The sequence below is a fragment of the Symphodus melops genome, assembly GCF_947650265.1.
Source record: "Symphodus melops genome assembly, chromosome: 18".
NCBI lineage: Eukaryota > Metazoa > Chordata > Actinopteri > Labriformes > Labridae > Symphodus > Symphodus melops.
Window position 1 is genome coordinate 11069811 of NC_136708.1, and position 17333 is coordinate 11087143.

A 17333-nucleotide genomic window follows, 5' to 3' on the forward strand; every position below is an offset into this window, starting at 1 on the left:
ATAGATAGATAGATAGATAGATAGATAGATAGATAGATAGATACTTTATTGATCCCGAGGGAAATTCACTAACTGCGATTATGATTGATTGCCTCATTTATTTTGCAGATAAAGGTTTCCAATCAAGTCAAATGTTTGTTATTTTTTGTTATAGATTGTGTTTACTTTCATCAACAGGCCAACAGATGGCACATCAAATTATGTTTACTGTAAACATCATTTGAAAAACAAAAAAAAACAACCCAATATCACAAACATATACAAAAATAAATGCTGTTGAAGCAGCTTTATAGAAAGAACACTTTGCATTCACACTAAGATGTAAACGAAAAAAAGAGCTGCCCCCGTGATATGAGTTCAGCCTTTATAAGTGGTAAAACCACTTTGGTTTAAATGCAGCACTACTCAGGAGGAACTGTTAGAGAATCTTAGCTTTAACTTCTTGGAGATTCTACCCACTGAATCATAACATTAACATGTCCGCTGGAGGAGGTTTTAGAGGGATCTGGCCTAGAGTGAACTTCTTAGCCTTAAACTGGTTCAGTTCCTCTTGACTCAGTTCGCTTGCTGGTGAAAAAAGAAAGTCTGACACCCCGCCAGAGGACCCGCCTCCTGCTGCAGGTTGAGCAGATTGACCAAAACCGCTGCTGCTTCCTGCTGATGCTGCCGGTGCCCCACCCCCGAAACCGCTTCCGAATCCTCCTCCTGTGCTGGCTGTCGAGGAGAAGCTGAACCCAGAGGCTGAGCCAAATCCTGAAGTGGCTGCTGGGGTGTTTGTAGTTTGAGAGGCAAAGGAGAAAGAAGAGGCTGAGGGGGCAGAGGAAGCCGAGGAGGAGGCACCAAACCCAGAGGAAGGCTGTGTAGGCCCAGCTAAGGCACTGCCGAAACCTGTGGATGATGATGGTGGTGGTGCCGAGGAGCCAAATCCCCCACTGGGAGCAGCAAAGCTGAAAGTGCTGGCCTGGGCTGGAGCCGCAGCTCCAAAACCTACATGATAAGAAATTAAACTTCAAAGACGAGAAAAGATTTTTTTTTTAAAAAAGGCTAATTGTAATCTATAAAGCTATACGATGAAATTCAGATGCATTCATCTTCTTCACAATCACTTGGCTTAGAAGTCAGTCACCACTAAAAAAACACAATGTCTCACATGTAGTTCAGTTATTTGCTCCAGCACTATACACTGTAGGTGATTGTGGATACTTCCTAGTGTACTGTAGCTCTGACTTACAGAGAGATTATTCCATCAAGTTGAATTAACGCTACAGACAGAAGCACCAAGATTAGAACAACGGAAAGCTAGTCTGGATCTGCAGGGTCATTGAAAAGTATATCTAAAATTATAAAGTGCTTATTTCAGTCATTAAAAAAAAGCAAAAGTGGTAATATTAACTATTTATGGTTTAAATAAAGACTAAAGGCAATAAGTGTGTCTAAAAAAAAGGACACTATGTACATTAATCTATGAGGCACAGCAGTCTAACTTCATGGATAGTTAACCTGTCTAGGAACAGGCTGTGCAGGACTCTTAACAGGATTCTATTTGTACATGACTGTATGAAACCAAAATGGCCTAATCCTGTGTGTAATCAGCAAATCAATTTGAGTGCATATGAGCAAATGATCTGGTATTTTAAAGGCGGAGTGGGAGCCCTGCAGTGTGACAAGCAGCTTGGAAAGAGGATTTTTTTTCTTCTTTTTTTAAAATAAATGAATGGCGGAAATAGCTTTCTGCTCCCTCGTGACGGCAATAGTCCAACAATGCACCTGACCACATCTGATTTCATGACCCACCAGGCCATGGTAGCTTGCCTTTGATAATACGTTTGCGACAAACAAAACATGGCGGTTTAGTCAAACCTTTGCTTTCAAAGCCAGATGAAGAAGATCCAAATCCAGACGCTGTCCCTGCACCAAAGCCGACTGACGACGCCTGAGGTGCTGGGTTGTTTAACTCTGCAAGCTGCAAAACAGTCAAAGCAGAAAATATATTGACATGTTTACCGTTTCCTTAAAGTGCCTTCTTAAAAAATAAACAGGAGGACTACACGGTGAGTGTGCTTGCGTCTCACCAAAGCTGTGCGGGTAGCTGGACTCATAACTTTCAGCTCCTGGACTCTGCTCCTCCACTGGTTTAACAACTGGTCCACACCGTTCACCTACAAACATTAAACAGGAGTTTGTTAGAGCGTAACATATTCAACATGACTGTCTGATCACACTCTGACTTTCCCCTGACAACCTTGGAATGGTAGACTTTATTCAGAGAGTTGTCTTAATGGCCTGAAGACAAATATCAGGGGTAACACTCAAGACACTTACATAACTCTGCAGATCTCCTGAGACTCTTGTGGAGTTAAACTCCAGCCTGAGCTCTTCGGGAGAGAGATCAGTGAAACCTGTGGACAAGAAACATAAACATTTCTCACTTGTTGTGTCTTGGTTATCGGTTCAGTAAACCTAGAACTTAAAACTAAGACTGTGACTTCTAACAAGAACAGAAATCAAAGTGTTTAAATGTAGAAATAAAACAGACCTGATAAAGGGTTCTTGGAGCCAGAGTAACACGAGAACCTCCACTGTCCTGAACTTTCCCAACTGTCCATGTCCATCTGAATGACCTCCCTGTGGGACAGGAACACAGACATCCCACGAGTGAACTCCTTTTCAAAACAGTCATTTTTATGAAGCTCTTCTATAAAAAAAATAAATAAATAAAAATAAAAAATTCAAGCAGACTCACAGTTTTTTGTCATCGTCTTCATCTCCAGCCACCACCTGCTGCTGCCCTCCACCACCTCTTCCTCCTCCTCTGTCAAAGGCACTAGGCGGAGCAAGCGAGGAAAATCTGTTTTGATTTGAGAAGCTGAACTCAGAGGCCTTCAAGTTGTCTCTTCTCCCTGCACCTCCTGCTTGACCCCAGTCATTCCCTCTCCCTCCTCCTCCTCCTCCTCCCCCTCCTCCTCCCCAGTCGTTGCTCCCTTGAGAGGAGAAGGATGAAGGCTGGATGTAGCCTCCTTTTTGCTGTGAAGGATTCACCCAAACTCTGTTTCCAAACCCTGAAATCAAAACGCATGAAACAAAAACTGTGATTAGAGATACAACCTTGTTTTTCATCAGCATCTTTCTTTAACGAACTTGGCTAACTCTACAGCTAATGATTAGTTCGTAACATAAGCCTTCAATGGTCACGAAGGTTGAAAAAAAAAACTGTAAAATTTGGAAGGTTGCGATTACTATGCAGATATGTTTAAAAACAATGCTTATTTTGGATACTTTGAGGTGCTGTTACATTGTGCTTCTTATATTCAGGGCTGTAGCTGAGGTCAACATTAGGCAAACATTTATTTTAGGGGAAACTGTTTAGTGTCTCTTTGTATGAGTGTGTTGTATTGTTATTGTAAATGTAAAATAAAGTTCTCATTCTCTTAGCTGATTGCAGTTCCCTCGGCCTTTCTTGCTGCAACAAATGATAACCAGATTGATGCAGCCTCTTACCACTACGTCTAAAATAGACCTGCAGTCAACGTATTTGCTTTCTGTTTTAAAGAAACGGACTTCTGGGAAAAAATACAAAGGAAGACACGACCTCGGTATCTTCAATGGTGGCTAAGGACCTGCTTATATTATGTCTCTCTGTAATGATTAAATAAGGTTGATGAAAACTCTTGTATCATTCACATTAGTTTATCATACCTCCTCCACCTCCTCCTCCTCCTCCTCCTCTGGGCTGTTGCTGAGAGGAGCGGTTGTAGTTTGTGTTGTTGTTGTTGTATCCTCCTCCTCCTCCTCCTCCTCCTCCTCCTCCTCCTCCTCCTCCTCCTCGGCTTCCTCCCCTCGGGTGTTCATTCCAACACTTGTCGCCATAACGACAACGTCCCTGAAGAAAGAAATTACACACTGGCATTTCCGCACGATGTTGTAAAAAAAACTATCTCACTATCAACAGCGATGCATGTTTTCATGCGACTGACGAAGGAGCATGAGTTGCCGTCGCAGGAGATTTACGTCATCGGCCGCTCATACGTACAACCAGCGCGCGCTACAACCATGTACAACTTCTATGCGTACAAGTCAAACAGCGACTCCGCGTGACGATCAATGGTAGTTTTCAAGAACATAAATCTACGCACACGCTGCAAATGTGCAACTGGGGAATCAATGCTTGACTTGCCTGGCGTGGGTTTAGTAAGTTGGTGGCCCTTTTGCACTCTCTCACAGCTATGTGTGTAATGTTTTTGTCTGACTATACTGTATTTTAATCTATCTGTGCTATCTATGTTCCCGAAAACTATACCTCCAAAGGTTACAAGAAAAAGTCTAAAGATATACAACATTTTTGACAACTAAAGAAATGACTAATTTGATCTCTGACAGGCTGAACTGGGGCTCATAAAGCCAGGTAAGATATTTGTCTCCTATACCTTTTTTAACAGCCTAATTTTTAGTTAAATTTGACATTATATATATATATATATACACACAATAATATAACACTCCTTACAATGTTATAAGTACACATTATGCATGTAATACATATCAACTTTTTATGATAAGGTTTATAAAAGTTAAAATATGACTATTGTGATTAGCTAAATTCAGCCTGAGCTCAGCTTGAGTGAAAATTCTCCTGTGAGGGGGTAAAAGTGTCAGCCGAGCTTTCAGCTGTTGACGATGAGCAGTCTCCCTTGCTTCAGACCGGTGTGGTGAGGTGAATCATCTGGAATCTTTCAACAATATATATATATATATATATATATATATATATATATATATATATATATATATATATATATATATATTATTTCTTACCACAGACTTATTTTAGTCCAGATTGATACTTTACCACCTCACGATGTTTTTAAGAGAGATATCTTGATCTTGAATTTCAAAATAAGAGCTGAAATGTGAAAAAATAGCCACGTTCCGGGCTTATTTAAATTTGAGATAGAAAATAAAGTACCTGTTCTCACGGACTCTTTTCAGTTCAGATTGGTAGTTCACCACCTCATAACGTGGTAAAGGTAAATATCAGGACAATCTGTTTTAGAATTTCAAAATAAAAGCTATCTGACATGTGTATAAAAAAAAACAAAAAAAAAAAACAGCTATGTCCCAGGTTTAGGCTTATTTCAATTTAAGATTAAAAATAATTTACCTGTTACCACAGACTCATTTTAATTCTTCATCACGTTATGAGGTGGTGAACTACCAGTTTTAACTAAAATAAGTCTGTGATAATATATCATTTATTTTTAAATAAATTATATCTGAAAACGTCTTATGATCTCTTTTTAAGCAAGCATCTAAAACGTGACAAGCCAGTAGGGTATTTTAAGGTGAAACTTTTCTTGTTAAGTGCTCTTCCTGTAGCCTAATACTTTCACTCCACACACACCTTAAAATTATTTTGACTGTCGTTTCTGAAATGGTGGCTGGTTTGACCTCAGTCCTAATTCAGCCCAGAAGCTGAACTGTTACTACACAATACTAACTATAGATAATGATGTAACCTGCGTTCTATCATTCCAGCAGCTCTGACGAAAGGTCTAATCAGCCATAAAAGAAACACACCCCACACAACCTTGAAAATATGATTTATTTGGTATGTGAAAACAAACAGTTTCTGACAACATGCATATGAAAATGAATGTCAACACATCCTACAAAGGCTGTTTGAGAACTTCATAAAATTGTAAATGATGTTTAAAAAAACAATGATGAAAGTTTATCTGATATCCAAATAGCACAGAGGTTAACCCCTATATTAGAACACTTTTTCCAAAATAATTACCAAAAAATGTGCAACGACATACATGTACTGTATACTGTTCATCAAAAAGTTGACCCAAAACGTAAATTAATTTAATGTTTAAAGAATGACATGTGTGGAGTGTTTTTCTTTACATAAAATCTTCGTATGTATGTCGGCTGAGAGTAGTAGTAGTTGCATTTAAAACATAGCTATATAAGCACTTTATAGCTTGTCCACATGATTTCATGAATGAAACGTCAATACAATTCATTAATCATCATCACATTCTGTTCTGTATGATTTTGCAAAAAATTCCAATGTTTCAGGGAATGCTTAAGAGGTTGTTTTCTTAACAAATAAAACTAGAAAAAAAATGCATATTTCAATCAAGAGCAGTAGCAGCAATAAAATACAGACTCTGAGTAGGTTCTCAGTCATCCAGGTCATGGTAAACTCAAAGCTTGAACAAAAGACACATGGATGTGGTTGAAGGTCTTGAAGAGATTTCAGCTCTCCGCCAAAAGGCATCTTCAGTTTCTAGACATTTCTAGCTCCGCTCACCAGTTAGTCTCAAGCTGGAGAAGCCTTTTGGCAGAGAGCTAAAACATCTCAAGTCCAGTTGTCTTTGGATCAAGCTTTGAAAAAGCTTGATAGACTTGATAAAATAAAGGTAATTGTAAGTACTGGTGTAAAAACAAGTTGTAGCACATGTTTTTTTTTTTTTTTAAAAACTGGATAAAAAATATGATCTGTTGGACAGATTAATATAAGGTGCTTCATGAAGTTCTCAATGGCTTACAAGCAATACTATTGAAACACTCATATGAACCATTTTAGAGCTGCCCCAACTTACAAGAAAGCATTGCATAAAATATATTTATTTCTTCATACAAAAATACGATGCTTTGCCTGGTAATAAAACAATGTTGGAAAACAATACTATAGCTGCCTCACCAGGGCACTTGGAGATGGACAGTACCGCTGGAGGCATGACCGGGTTGTTAAGACCATCGCTAACGTTAACAACGAAAGGACTTGTGTGGGCGAAGCAGCTCCGACCCTTCAAGGAAATCATCGCCTTTGTAAGAGCTGGGGAGCAGCCAAGCCCTGCCAGAAGAACATCTGCAGGAATCCTAACCTCTGCAAAAGACTGGCAGCTGTTGGTGGATCTTGAACATCAGCTGAAGTTTCCCAGCCACAGTGCAGTAACCACCCTGCGGCCAGACATTGTCATTGTGTCTGAGAACAGTAGGCAAGTAGTGCTGTTGGAGCTCACCATCCCGTGCGAAGATCACCTGGAAGAAGCCTTTGAGAGGAATCTCTCCAAGTATGTCAGTGACTGTCAGCTGGCAGGTTGGAGAACAAGGTGTCTCCCAGTGGAGGTTGGATGCAGGGATTTTGCAGCCTGTTCCCTAACTAGTGCCATTAGCTGTTTAGGCAAAGACAGAGAGAGAAGGAGAGCCATCCACAGCACCACCGACGAGGGAGAGAGAGCCTCAAGATGGCTGTGGCTTAAAAGAGCAGAGCCATGGACTCATGGTAGTTATCTATCTGTCTAGACACAAGATGGGGTCTGATCAGCCCCGACTAGGTCACATGGAGGAGGGCGTACTAAGATGAAGTGATGTGTGTCCAGAGGCATCAGTAGATGTATGTACACAACAATAATATAATATCTGTACAATACACAATTATCAATAAAACTTATTTTTAAAGAAATATGACAAATTTTAATAAACTTAATCCAAATGGATATTACAACAAAAAATAAATGTCTTGAATAGAGTCTATAGAAATTGAAAGAAAGTGCACGTGCAGACATGCCTACTCCTCCAGCCCTTTGCAAAGCATTGACAAACCCTGTGTGCTGAGACTGAGAACCATACAGAGAACTTCAGCTTGGTTTCCTGTCTCCATCTGTAGCCAGTCTGCATCTCTCCTCAAGGTGACGCTGATGGAACTGAGCAGCTGTTCAGCAAGTTGGAAGGCCTGGTTGTCCTGCAGCAGGACTGGAAGACACTGGATGGAGAGAGGCTCGCTGCTGTCCTTTAATCTGGTCATCTGGTTTAATGGATAGATGGACAAAGAGATTATTAAAAAATGTAGTGTGAGATGTAATCATACTTTTTTTTTTTTTAAATTTAAAGCCTGACATTTTGGGAAATACTTATTTCTTCAACCATCAGTGAGCTATTTAACACATGTCATATCTGTGTGACATTATATATTAAGATATAGATAGTAAATTAAAACCTAGATTAGCATTAACAAGGCTGTGGATGGAGCTGTAGACTCTGGGAAGTCACAGAGGAAAAAATACAACAAAAATAGCAGCTTATTATTTTCATTTTTCCTTTCTTTTTACATAATGGTTTGACTGATATGACATAATGTTTAGTTGTATTTGTTCAATTTCAGATAGGAGCTATCCAACAATCCACACAGAACACATCATCTATCTTTATAAATCCTTTTTTGGTAGACCGAGTATTAAATGAATTCAAACAGAATTTATCTTAATTTTTTACTAGGTGAATTTTCCTGTTTGGTTACCTTTACACAGGCTAACAGTTTCCTCATTATGCTAAGCTAGTCTAACTAGCTAATGTGCACGCTCGAGAGTGGTATTAATCCAGTAAGCATATTTAATAGAAAGGCCGAATTGAAATATATATATATTTGTTTTTATTCTGGCGGTACACACTAAAATATTTGACAGTTTTTGCTTCACATCCAATCTGTTAAGTGAGCATGGTAAAGGTGTGTATGAACTGACCAGTGTGTTGAAGGCCTCCAGGAAGTCAGGACAGCTCTCTGCCAGGAGGCTCAGAGTTTTATCAGGCAACTCTAAGAAAACCACAAATAAGACACACACAACTGACCATCAGAAATACTTTCTTGAATTCATCATTGTTTGAGGAATAATGTTTCAGTCCGAAGCGGACCTCCTTACCTTCCATGGCGCTGACCAGCAGGTGAGTAGCCTTTAGGTGAGCAGGGACACCACCCTGGCTGTCCTCAGTGTAACTGTTCAGTATGGCCGAAAGTGTTTCTTCCTGACTGCCCGATAGCTCTCCATGTTCGGCCATGTCGAGTGTTTCACCACTACAGAAGTCCTCCAGCTGACAGAGGGGCAGGGCAACAAATAAAACAGAATATTTCTTGTGTCATGACTTTTTGTGAAATTATTAAATTGCTGTTCTGGGAAACAGTGTCTGTCGGGATTGTTACACAATCATCTAAATGCATAGATGAACCCAAAACCCACAAATTGCTGACCCATTGTCACATTGTCACTTACGAAACACTGCAGATATGACAGAGCACCTCTGTCCTCCAGAGTGTCCTGGAGTTGCTTGAACAAGGCAAATCGAGCAGGCTGGGGCAGCTCTGCCAGAGGAGAAAGGTTCATCTCATGTGAACCTATAAAAGAGTGGAACATACTTTGTCAGGATTGAAACAGAAGCAACAGCAGCATCAAAATGTGGTTGGTTGGCTAAAGGCTTTTGCACACTGAGTCAAGAGTCAAATTTTGGATGTGTAACCTGCAATACCGTCCTCTGAATCTAACTCTGTGACTTGTGTTTTTTTAACTTGTACTAACATCTAGACACTTACTTTCTGCTGTTTTTCATATCTAACTCTGTGATTGTATTCTAACCTGTACTAACATCCTTGACACTTATTCTTCTTTGACATTTTATTCTTTGTCCCTTGAATTGCTCCCCGGGGACAAATAAAGTTTTTTTAATTGAATTGGAAAAAAAAAATCCAAACCTATAGTCACCTATAACAACTCTCAATCCGATGCATTTATTTTTCTATCACTTGCAAAATTTGCAGTATGAGACAAAATGCCTCGGATTTTTTTAGGTTCTTTTACTCCTTGAAAAGAAACTAACAGGGTCAGCTCACATGAAAACAAGAGCGAGGAAAGTTTCAACGGTCAATAAAGGAGCTGCAGAATTATCCCTTCCAGGTGTCAAGCTCTGTGTCCTAGTTTTATATTTTATTTTCTACATCTTGTTACTTCCTGTTTTGTGTCACTTACATCTCTCATTTCAGATCCTTCACTTCTTGTCCTCATGTGTCTACTGATTATCTGCCCCACCCTGATTGTTCCCAGCTGCGTCTCATTTGTCTTCCCCTCACCTGAGTATTTAGACTGTTGCTTTTCTTTCCTCAGTGCCAGTTCGTCTTTAACCTTCGTGTGAAGCGTACAAGCCTTTGTTCTGTAGTTTGGATTATCTGCGCTGAAAGTAAAGACTTCCTTTTGTTTGATCAAAAGACTGTGTTTGGAGTCGTGTTGATACCCTGCACTGTATACTGTAACCACAGATTGAACACTACAGATAGCCACGCACACACACGGATGTATGCATTGCACAGCACCTTGGTCAGCAGCTCCTGTTTTTAAATGTGCTTTATAAATAAATGTAACTCGACTTTAAATTCTCACATGACGCTCGGTTTTGACGTCGTACTGTTTCCTAAGAATAGTTGTTCATAGCATTATTACTGTAATTCCAGACAGCATTATGCAATCATAATTTTTTGAAGATTGCTTTAATTTCTATTGAAGGAAAATATTAATATACTAATATAAATAAAGCTAGATTATAATCATTAGTGTGACACATTTTACTCCACTATACTCCACTACTTCTCTCAGGAATGAGGGTGCATACTATAACCAGCATGGTTTTATGTAAACATCTTCAGTTTGAATAAGTCGCAAATAAAAACAGACGAAATAGCTTTAAAATATTTGAAAAATGACACAATGAGAGAATTGTGTAAATTGGCTGAGATTTACCCTGTTTTGATTTATACATGTTTCTTTTCATTGGGAACAAAGTATGGATTTGTTTGTGGATGTGTAGGTTGGATTGACAAGTTTGTATTTTTAAGAGATTTGGAATTTTAAAAAAAAAAATCTTTCTTTTTCTTTTTTTTTTCTTTTTTTGGAAATCTGAGGAATAGAAATGGAGATTTATAGCAAAATAACAACCTAAAATGTATAAATGTTACTGAAAACAAATAACAACTTTGCACCAAATCCTTTTTTTACATTTTGATTACAGTTATCCACGTTAACTGCCAGCTTCTTAACAAGTAGTACAATTTTCTGGAAAAAGGGAACTCACAGTGGTTTCACAGAATCCTCACTTCCTCACAGAAAAAGAGAAGTTTAGAAAAGATATATAATAGTGTATCTGTATTACTGGCCAAATGTATGAATGAATGCACACAAACCATTTTGTGATGCACTCGATGTTTCTGTAGCTTTGTGCCCATTGCACTTTCCGTCTACTGTGTCCAAGAAATTATGGGATGGTGTTGTTACGGGTGAGTCTGCCTCAATGCCTCCTATTGTTCCTGGTCTCAGACAAATATCTGAAAATGTGGAAAACATGTATTAAAAACATGCAGAGGAGAAAAATACAGTGAATAGGATTAAAGGCAGGGTTGGTAGTTTTTCAAAAACTATCATAGTTTTGAAAGCAGCATTTCCTCGATGATCTGTCTAGCCGCTCCCTCCCCTCTTTGCTCCCTTAAAAGCCACGCCCCTCGCATACATGCATGAGTGTGGCACCGATGCTCCGGAAGCAGACCTCAGCTCACTATTCTAAAACTCACAGCAGCCAACGACAAACTCGCAGTGTAAACTCATTCATCGGTAACATGTTTGGAGTGTGGGTTAGCAGCTAGTGCACAAGAGGTAGAGGACAAGCAGGGAGACAGGGAGTCATGATTAGTTTATCAAACTGGTCCCTTGTAGCAGACATTGGTCTAAGTTGTAAAACTGCTACAGATGGCAGATTGTCTTTGTTCCCTTTTCAAAGCGCATGAATTATTATTTTCTGTCAGGACCTAAACACAGTTTGAACCAAAATCTTAAAAAGTGTATATGGAGAAAATGACCAACCCTGCCTTTAAGTCAAAACTATCAAGTGCTCCGCTTCTCTTTTCCATAGCACTGTGGACACTGTGTTCTCTGCTATGTCCACATCTTGAAACTTTCATTTTTCATTGCATAATAATACGTTTTTCTCGGATTTGGTTGTATATGACATCAGTGAAAAGAACCAGGAATGGAGAAGTGTCATTGTGATTCATACTTTCTTTATTTTAATTCCAATCATGAATCCTGTGTCCCTCTTTTTAACAACACACACACACACACACACACACACACACACACACACACACACACACACACACACACACACACACACACACACACTCACCATAATGCCCATTTTTCTTAATCTCCAGCTCAAGGACGCTATATGCGATAACTGTGCCCGAGGGGATCTCCAAGGAAACATCGCTGTCTGCCTCAATGTTGTTGCTGTCCTTAACACACAACTTAAAACAAACATACATAAATACATTTGAAAAAAATCCAGGGGGAATGTTTTACATCAATGATCTTACCAGCAATTTAACAACTGTTTGCAGAGCACCCATATTAAATCAAGGCCATCTACACCCACCTTAAAAGAGCTCCCCAGCATGCTCACGAGCCCAACCACCCCCTGAAAGATGCACTGCTCCTTTTTGGTCTGGCTGACAGAGCAGGAGTCGGTGGTGAAGATGCGCTCCTTCACCACTGCCAGCGCCTCAGTTGACTTCTCCAGCTGCTTCACCAGCACGTGCTGCATGTCAACCTGCCTGCAGAAAAAAAAATGCTTTCATCTACAGTGTGTATGTACCTGCAGGTTTTATAAATAATGAATGGCTTTTGGTTGCATCACATTCAAAGTTGGGATTATAAATAGTAACATGGACAGAGGTGGTTAAACTACATTTAGAGAGAGTTCAACTCATTAATAATGGAATCATCTTCCTGTTAACTTTTACATGGAATACTTTAGAAAGGAATATTTTAAACACCTGTTGCTGGAGTCTTGTAGCAGCTTCTTCACATCCAGAGTCTCTTTCTTCAGCTTGCCAAAATATGACTTCAGTTTGGAGGTGCCATACCCCTCCAGTGTGGCGCTGACAGAGCCAGCCTCAGTCTCCAGCTTCCCTGACAGTTTGTCCCCATACTTCCCCTCGAAGGAAAGAAAATCTTCCTCACACACACCTGAAAACACATGTTGAAAGACAGGATGGATTTATGTGGCTTCATGCAATCCCAAATTATCTACAGAAAAGTTAGGCTTTTTTTTTTTTGCATGTGGACACCTACATACCAGGACTGAATCCCTTGGCTCCCTGCAGCAAGTCGCTGAGGCTGAAATCTGTGGGTTGGTACTTTGGTTTCTGCCAGAACCAGATGCGATTGCGTTTGATGACAAGCGCCATGGGAACCAATTTGTGGGAGTCATTCACTCTGGACAAGTGGATGAGGCTTCCTTCGGGGTCAATGTCATGAACAAAGTTGGCGGTGGCTTTAGAAAACATGGCTTCAGCAGATGAGGGCTGCAGACAGCTGCAAAGGAGAGACATGAAAGGCTTTAACTTTTTCCACTGGGAGAGAGAATCAAGCTTACAGTAAACTATGAAATAACTAAAGGGGGTTTCCATTCAAGACCAGGTACTCTCACTAGTTTTACCCTCTTTATGAAGTTTATTCCGGTTCAGAAAACTGCAGCCTTTTTATTTGTGCGGGGTATCCCGTAAGCCCGCAACACTCTTGCAGGAGGAGTGACTCAGATAGCATCGAGGAAGTCCCCGACGGTATGCAGGCTTACACACAACATCTCATTAATCTTGCCAGCTCAGCTTTCATTGCTTAAATATTTAAAGTAATCAGGCATTAAAGGGGATTTGTGCTGTGAGGAGACGAAGAAGAAGCAGAAGAGCAGACGAATGGAAGAAAGTTCAATGGTATGCTTAAACAAACAAATAAAGCAGGCAGGAGGATCTAAGTCGGTTTTGGTGAATGAGAGAGAGAGAGGATGAGATTTCTTTTTTCCCTTCATGGACTCAAGAACAGCCCCTTGTTTGCATAAACACAAACCCTATTTGATTAAACGTGGTTTCAGTGTGCTGAGTCATTTGGTCTGAATTATTACAGAGTGCATTACTTGGGACCTTTCTTTATGCCAGCCTCAAACTCCAGAATCAAAAGCTCAAATATGCTTTGTCTAACTCCTTTATGTCTTTCAGTATGAACAAAACTAAAACGAGTTTATTGTAATGGCTCCTATTATCAGTTATTATAAAGCAAAACGCAAAGTACATTGAATGTTCCTACAAAAACTGTTGTCCATTTTCATAATAAAGTACTAAGCTTTTAAACTTTTAAATCACGAGAGCTGAACTGTGATTGGCAAAAGCGAAAATCCAAAGGAAACTTCAATGAAAATGATATTCCCATTAAAAATCTGGCCAATATGAACACAAAAAAATGTCACTCGGTTATCCTCCCACAACATTCCTGCCGTGTGCATGCAAATTGAAACCAACCAAAAACACACGCGCACATGTGCTGGCGCGCGTGTCTATTTCCCGGCAGTCCACTTTCTCTAATGTGTCCCGGCTGCATTGGCTAAGAGATGCGCGTGCTCGTACAGTGAGGTCAGTAGTGCTTGAGTCTTGGGAACGCATGACTCGGATTAAGAGTTCAAAAATAAAAAAGAAACACATTTTTCTTGACAAACAAAGTTTATACAATACATTAACATGCATTTCTCATAAGACAAGAGCGAAAATAGAGTCATCATACTGGTTTTCTGCTTCTCAAAGTCATTGACAAATGTTTTTGCTTGGAAAATGAAGTTTTAGCCTACCTCAAATGATCTTCAAACTTCCCGAAAGGTTCAGGGCTTTGAGCCGTTACGCGATGATGTCCGGTTGTCACCTAAGGAGCGTCATCAAAGTTTTCATGCGTAAAAGTTTCCAAATGTGGCCCCAAGATAGTCCCCTGGTTGGGACAAGGGCACTTCCCTCACGGTGCTTTCACTTAATGAATATAGTACGTCCAATACAGCGAAAGAAAAAGTAAAAAAAGATATATCTGTGATAGAAGCTGTGTTGGTTCAGAGCTGTGGCTGTATGGAGGGAGAAGAAGCTTGTACTGGACCGTTATTCACTTCACAGCGCAGGACAGAGACCGCCTCCCCTCACACTCCCACTGCAGATTTAATTATGATCACATGTACTCCGCTGTCTGTGTACAGTACGTGCATGTGCTCGCATATTTGTATGTGTGCCAATGCGTTTATGCGCGTGCGTGTTTGTCGTAGGACATGCGTAGACTTGCCTCTTTTATTCTCCTTTCTTTAACCAAAAAAAAGTAGAAAGTGAAAACACAGTCAATTGTGCCTTATTGACTCATATCGTAGCTCTTACTCCGGTGAGAGGGGATGATTTGAGCACAGGTGGTTTCATCTTTTAGCCCAGCTGCAGCAACACCACATCCTGCCTAATCCTGTTTAAAATGCATCTTCAAATGAACTACTTAAGAATGTGTAACTTTGTCAAAAGGATTAAAAAAAACAACAACAAAAAACAGGAGATTTAGACCATACAAAGCTCAGGAATCCATGAAATCAGAAGACATATACCTTCTTTGCACATGGGACAGAGACATGATTATTCTGAGAGAGTGGCACAAGTTCAACTTTCCGCAGTAACCCCAATTAGAACATACCATGTGATATTGAAATGGGTCATAGTAAAAATGTGTAAAGGAAACCACATTTAGGTTAGTTGTTGGCACAGTCGGGTTTTTTTTGAAAAATGGTGTCAGCACTTGGGCCACAAGTGTAAAGAGGAGGGTGTAGTTTTTGCATCACATGCTTTCGAGCAGTGATAAGTAGAGAGTTTGTAAAGACTAACAGGGAGTTGTCAAACAGATGTATTGATAACAGGCCTCTGTCCCCCTGAGCTATTGATACACACAGCCACAATGTAGTCACAGTGGGTATTTGGGGCTTTGATCAAAGAAGCACTGCTATGTTTGACAGAAATAAAGGTACTTTAAAAATGTAACTGCAGCATAATGTACAACAATCAAGTAACAGGACTTTTGCAAGTTTCCAGTTTCAAAGACTTTATATTCCTCTATGACTATGAATTAGCATTTTTTTCTCATGTTGCAGCAGGGTAGAATGGGGATTGCGATTGCAAAAAAAAAAAAAAAACTTGAAAAACAAACATTTGAGGTCAAACCCGTTTGGTTCAATTATTTACTGTTATTACAGTTAACAGTTTAACTCTTAATAAAGCTTGATGACACAAACTTAACTCACCTCTCTGTGAGTCAGCTTTTTATTCTGTCCAAACATGCCCAGTTGCACTCTTCATCCTTTCTGAAAGTTAAAAATGTAATATATTCTGAGCAAATCAATGGTTACAACTGATAGAAATGATTATATTTCCACTGTAACATGCAATGTAAACATGGCTAGATACATATATAGTTTAATCTCTGTTGGTCATGTGCTTTAACCTATTTATGAAACTTTTGGTTGGATTTTATGTGAGTATGATGAACGTTTTTATATTGAGCCTCTAAACAAAGGTAATTTTATAGGTGATAAGCAATAACGTTCTTGGAATCTTGAATCTTATATTTGTAATTGTAAACAGACAGATATAATATTAAGACTATACAAAAGAGAAAATTCTAACTACAAATTCAGCGATCAAATTGTGTCAAAATCTTTAACTCACTATTTGTGTCAGTGTTTGTTGGGGACGACAGCAGAGTGCAATTATTTCTGGACAAATTAGTATCCTTTGTCTTATTGATTTGTATTACTTAGAGGTGCTCATTTTGTGCAGTGTATCAGCATAATAATCCCAAACTATCTGTGTTTCTCTCTGCGTTTCTGTGAGTCTTGTCAAAAGGTAGAATGAACCTATGGCTCAAAATGTGTAGTGTCAACGGTTTGGAAATGCAAGGCTATAACATGCATATTTGAAACAGCGGAAAAAGGAGCAGGTGCACAACCTCAAATATGCTACAAGCAAACAAAAGAGTCTGCACACTCAGTGGTTAGTATTTAAAGTTAGTATTGTCTGAGCAGAGCAGCAGCTTACGGATCAACAGTGGACACTTTTCAGCACTAAGTCTTCATCAGCGTTGCAGACGGGGGGAGGCCCCTAGGAAGGAATTCACACAGGGGATTTTACACACAGGGCTGTTCTGTAAAACAGGAAATAGACCAACACATCAACTCAAATAAAACTACTTTTTTTTTTTTTTTTTTTTTTTTTACAATTGTTACAAACCTGGAAATTTTAAAGGTGCTTAACGTTTAAGACATCCCCTTTGTTGTTAATCTCTTTTTTGACATCACATTCAAGAATTAAAAATGTGAAATTAAGCTAAAACTCAGTTTGTCTATCTGTTGTTCTTCTTGTTAGACACCATACATGTAATTAAAGAACTTTTTTCACCACTGAATTTGCACCAAACACTTTGAGGGAAGCTGATAACTAGCTTTAGCTCTATGTTATTGCATCCAAATAGTGTCATGCTCATGCCTCTATCCAGTGGGTAACAGGTACACATCATGAGAGAGAAATGTTTACATCAAAGTAAATATTTAGAGACATAAATTCAGACTATTTAAAAATACTTATTGCAAAGGCTCAAATCTCGACAATGAAAACA

The 17333-nt window shown here is 39.4% G+C and overlaps 2 protein-coding genes across 2 annotated transcripts; both read right to left on the bottom strand.

Annotated features, from left to right (window-relative positions):
- Positions 1–271: 271 nt before the first annotated feature.
- nup42 (nucleoporin 42) lies at positions 272–4063 on the bottom strand. Its single transcript, XM_079368912.1, has 7 exons — positions 3697–4063; positions 2744–3059; positions 2537–2625; positions 2323–2399; positions 2073–2159; positions 1861–1963; positions 272–987 (listed from the first exon to the last, which is right to left on the bottom strand). The coding sequence occupies exons 1-7, from the start codon at positions 3905–3907 to the stop codon at positions 464–466; spliced, it is 1407 nt and encodes a 468-aa protein (XP_079225038.1). The 5' UTR covers positions 3908–4063; the 3' UTR covers positions 272–463.
- A 1540-nt stretch (positions 4064–5603) lies between these two features.
- LOC306839623 (gasdermin-E-like) lies at positions 5604–14711 on the bottom strand. Its single transcript, XM_079368413.1, has 10 exons — positions 14500–14711; positions 12958–13196; positions 12656–12848; positions 12256–12433; positions 12007–12127; positions 11012–11152; positions 9057–9178; positions 8709–8877; positions 8532–8602; positions 5604–7816 (listed from the first exon to the last, which is right to left on the bottom strand). Exons 2-10 carry the CDS (start codon positions 13166–13168, stop codon positions 7580–7582), a joined length of 1443 nt encoding a protein of 480 aa, XP_079224539.1. The 5' UTR covers positions 13169–13196; positions 14500–14711; the 3' UTR covers positions 5604–7579.
- Positions 14712–17333: the final 2622 nt, after the last annotated feature.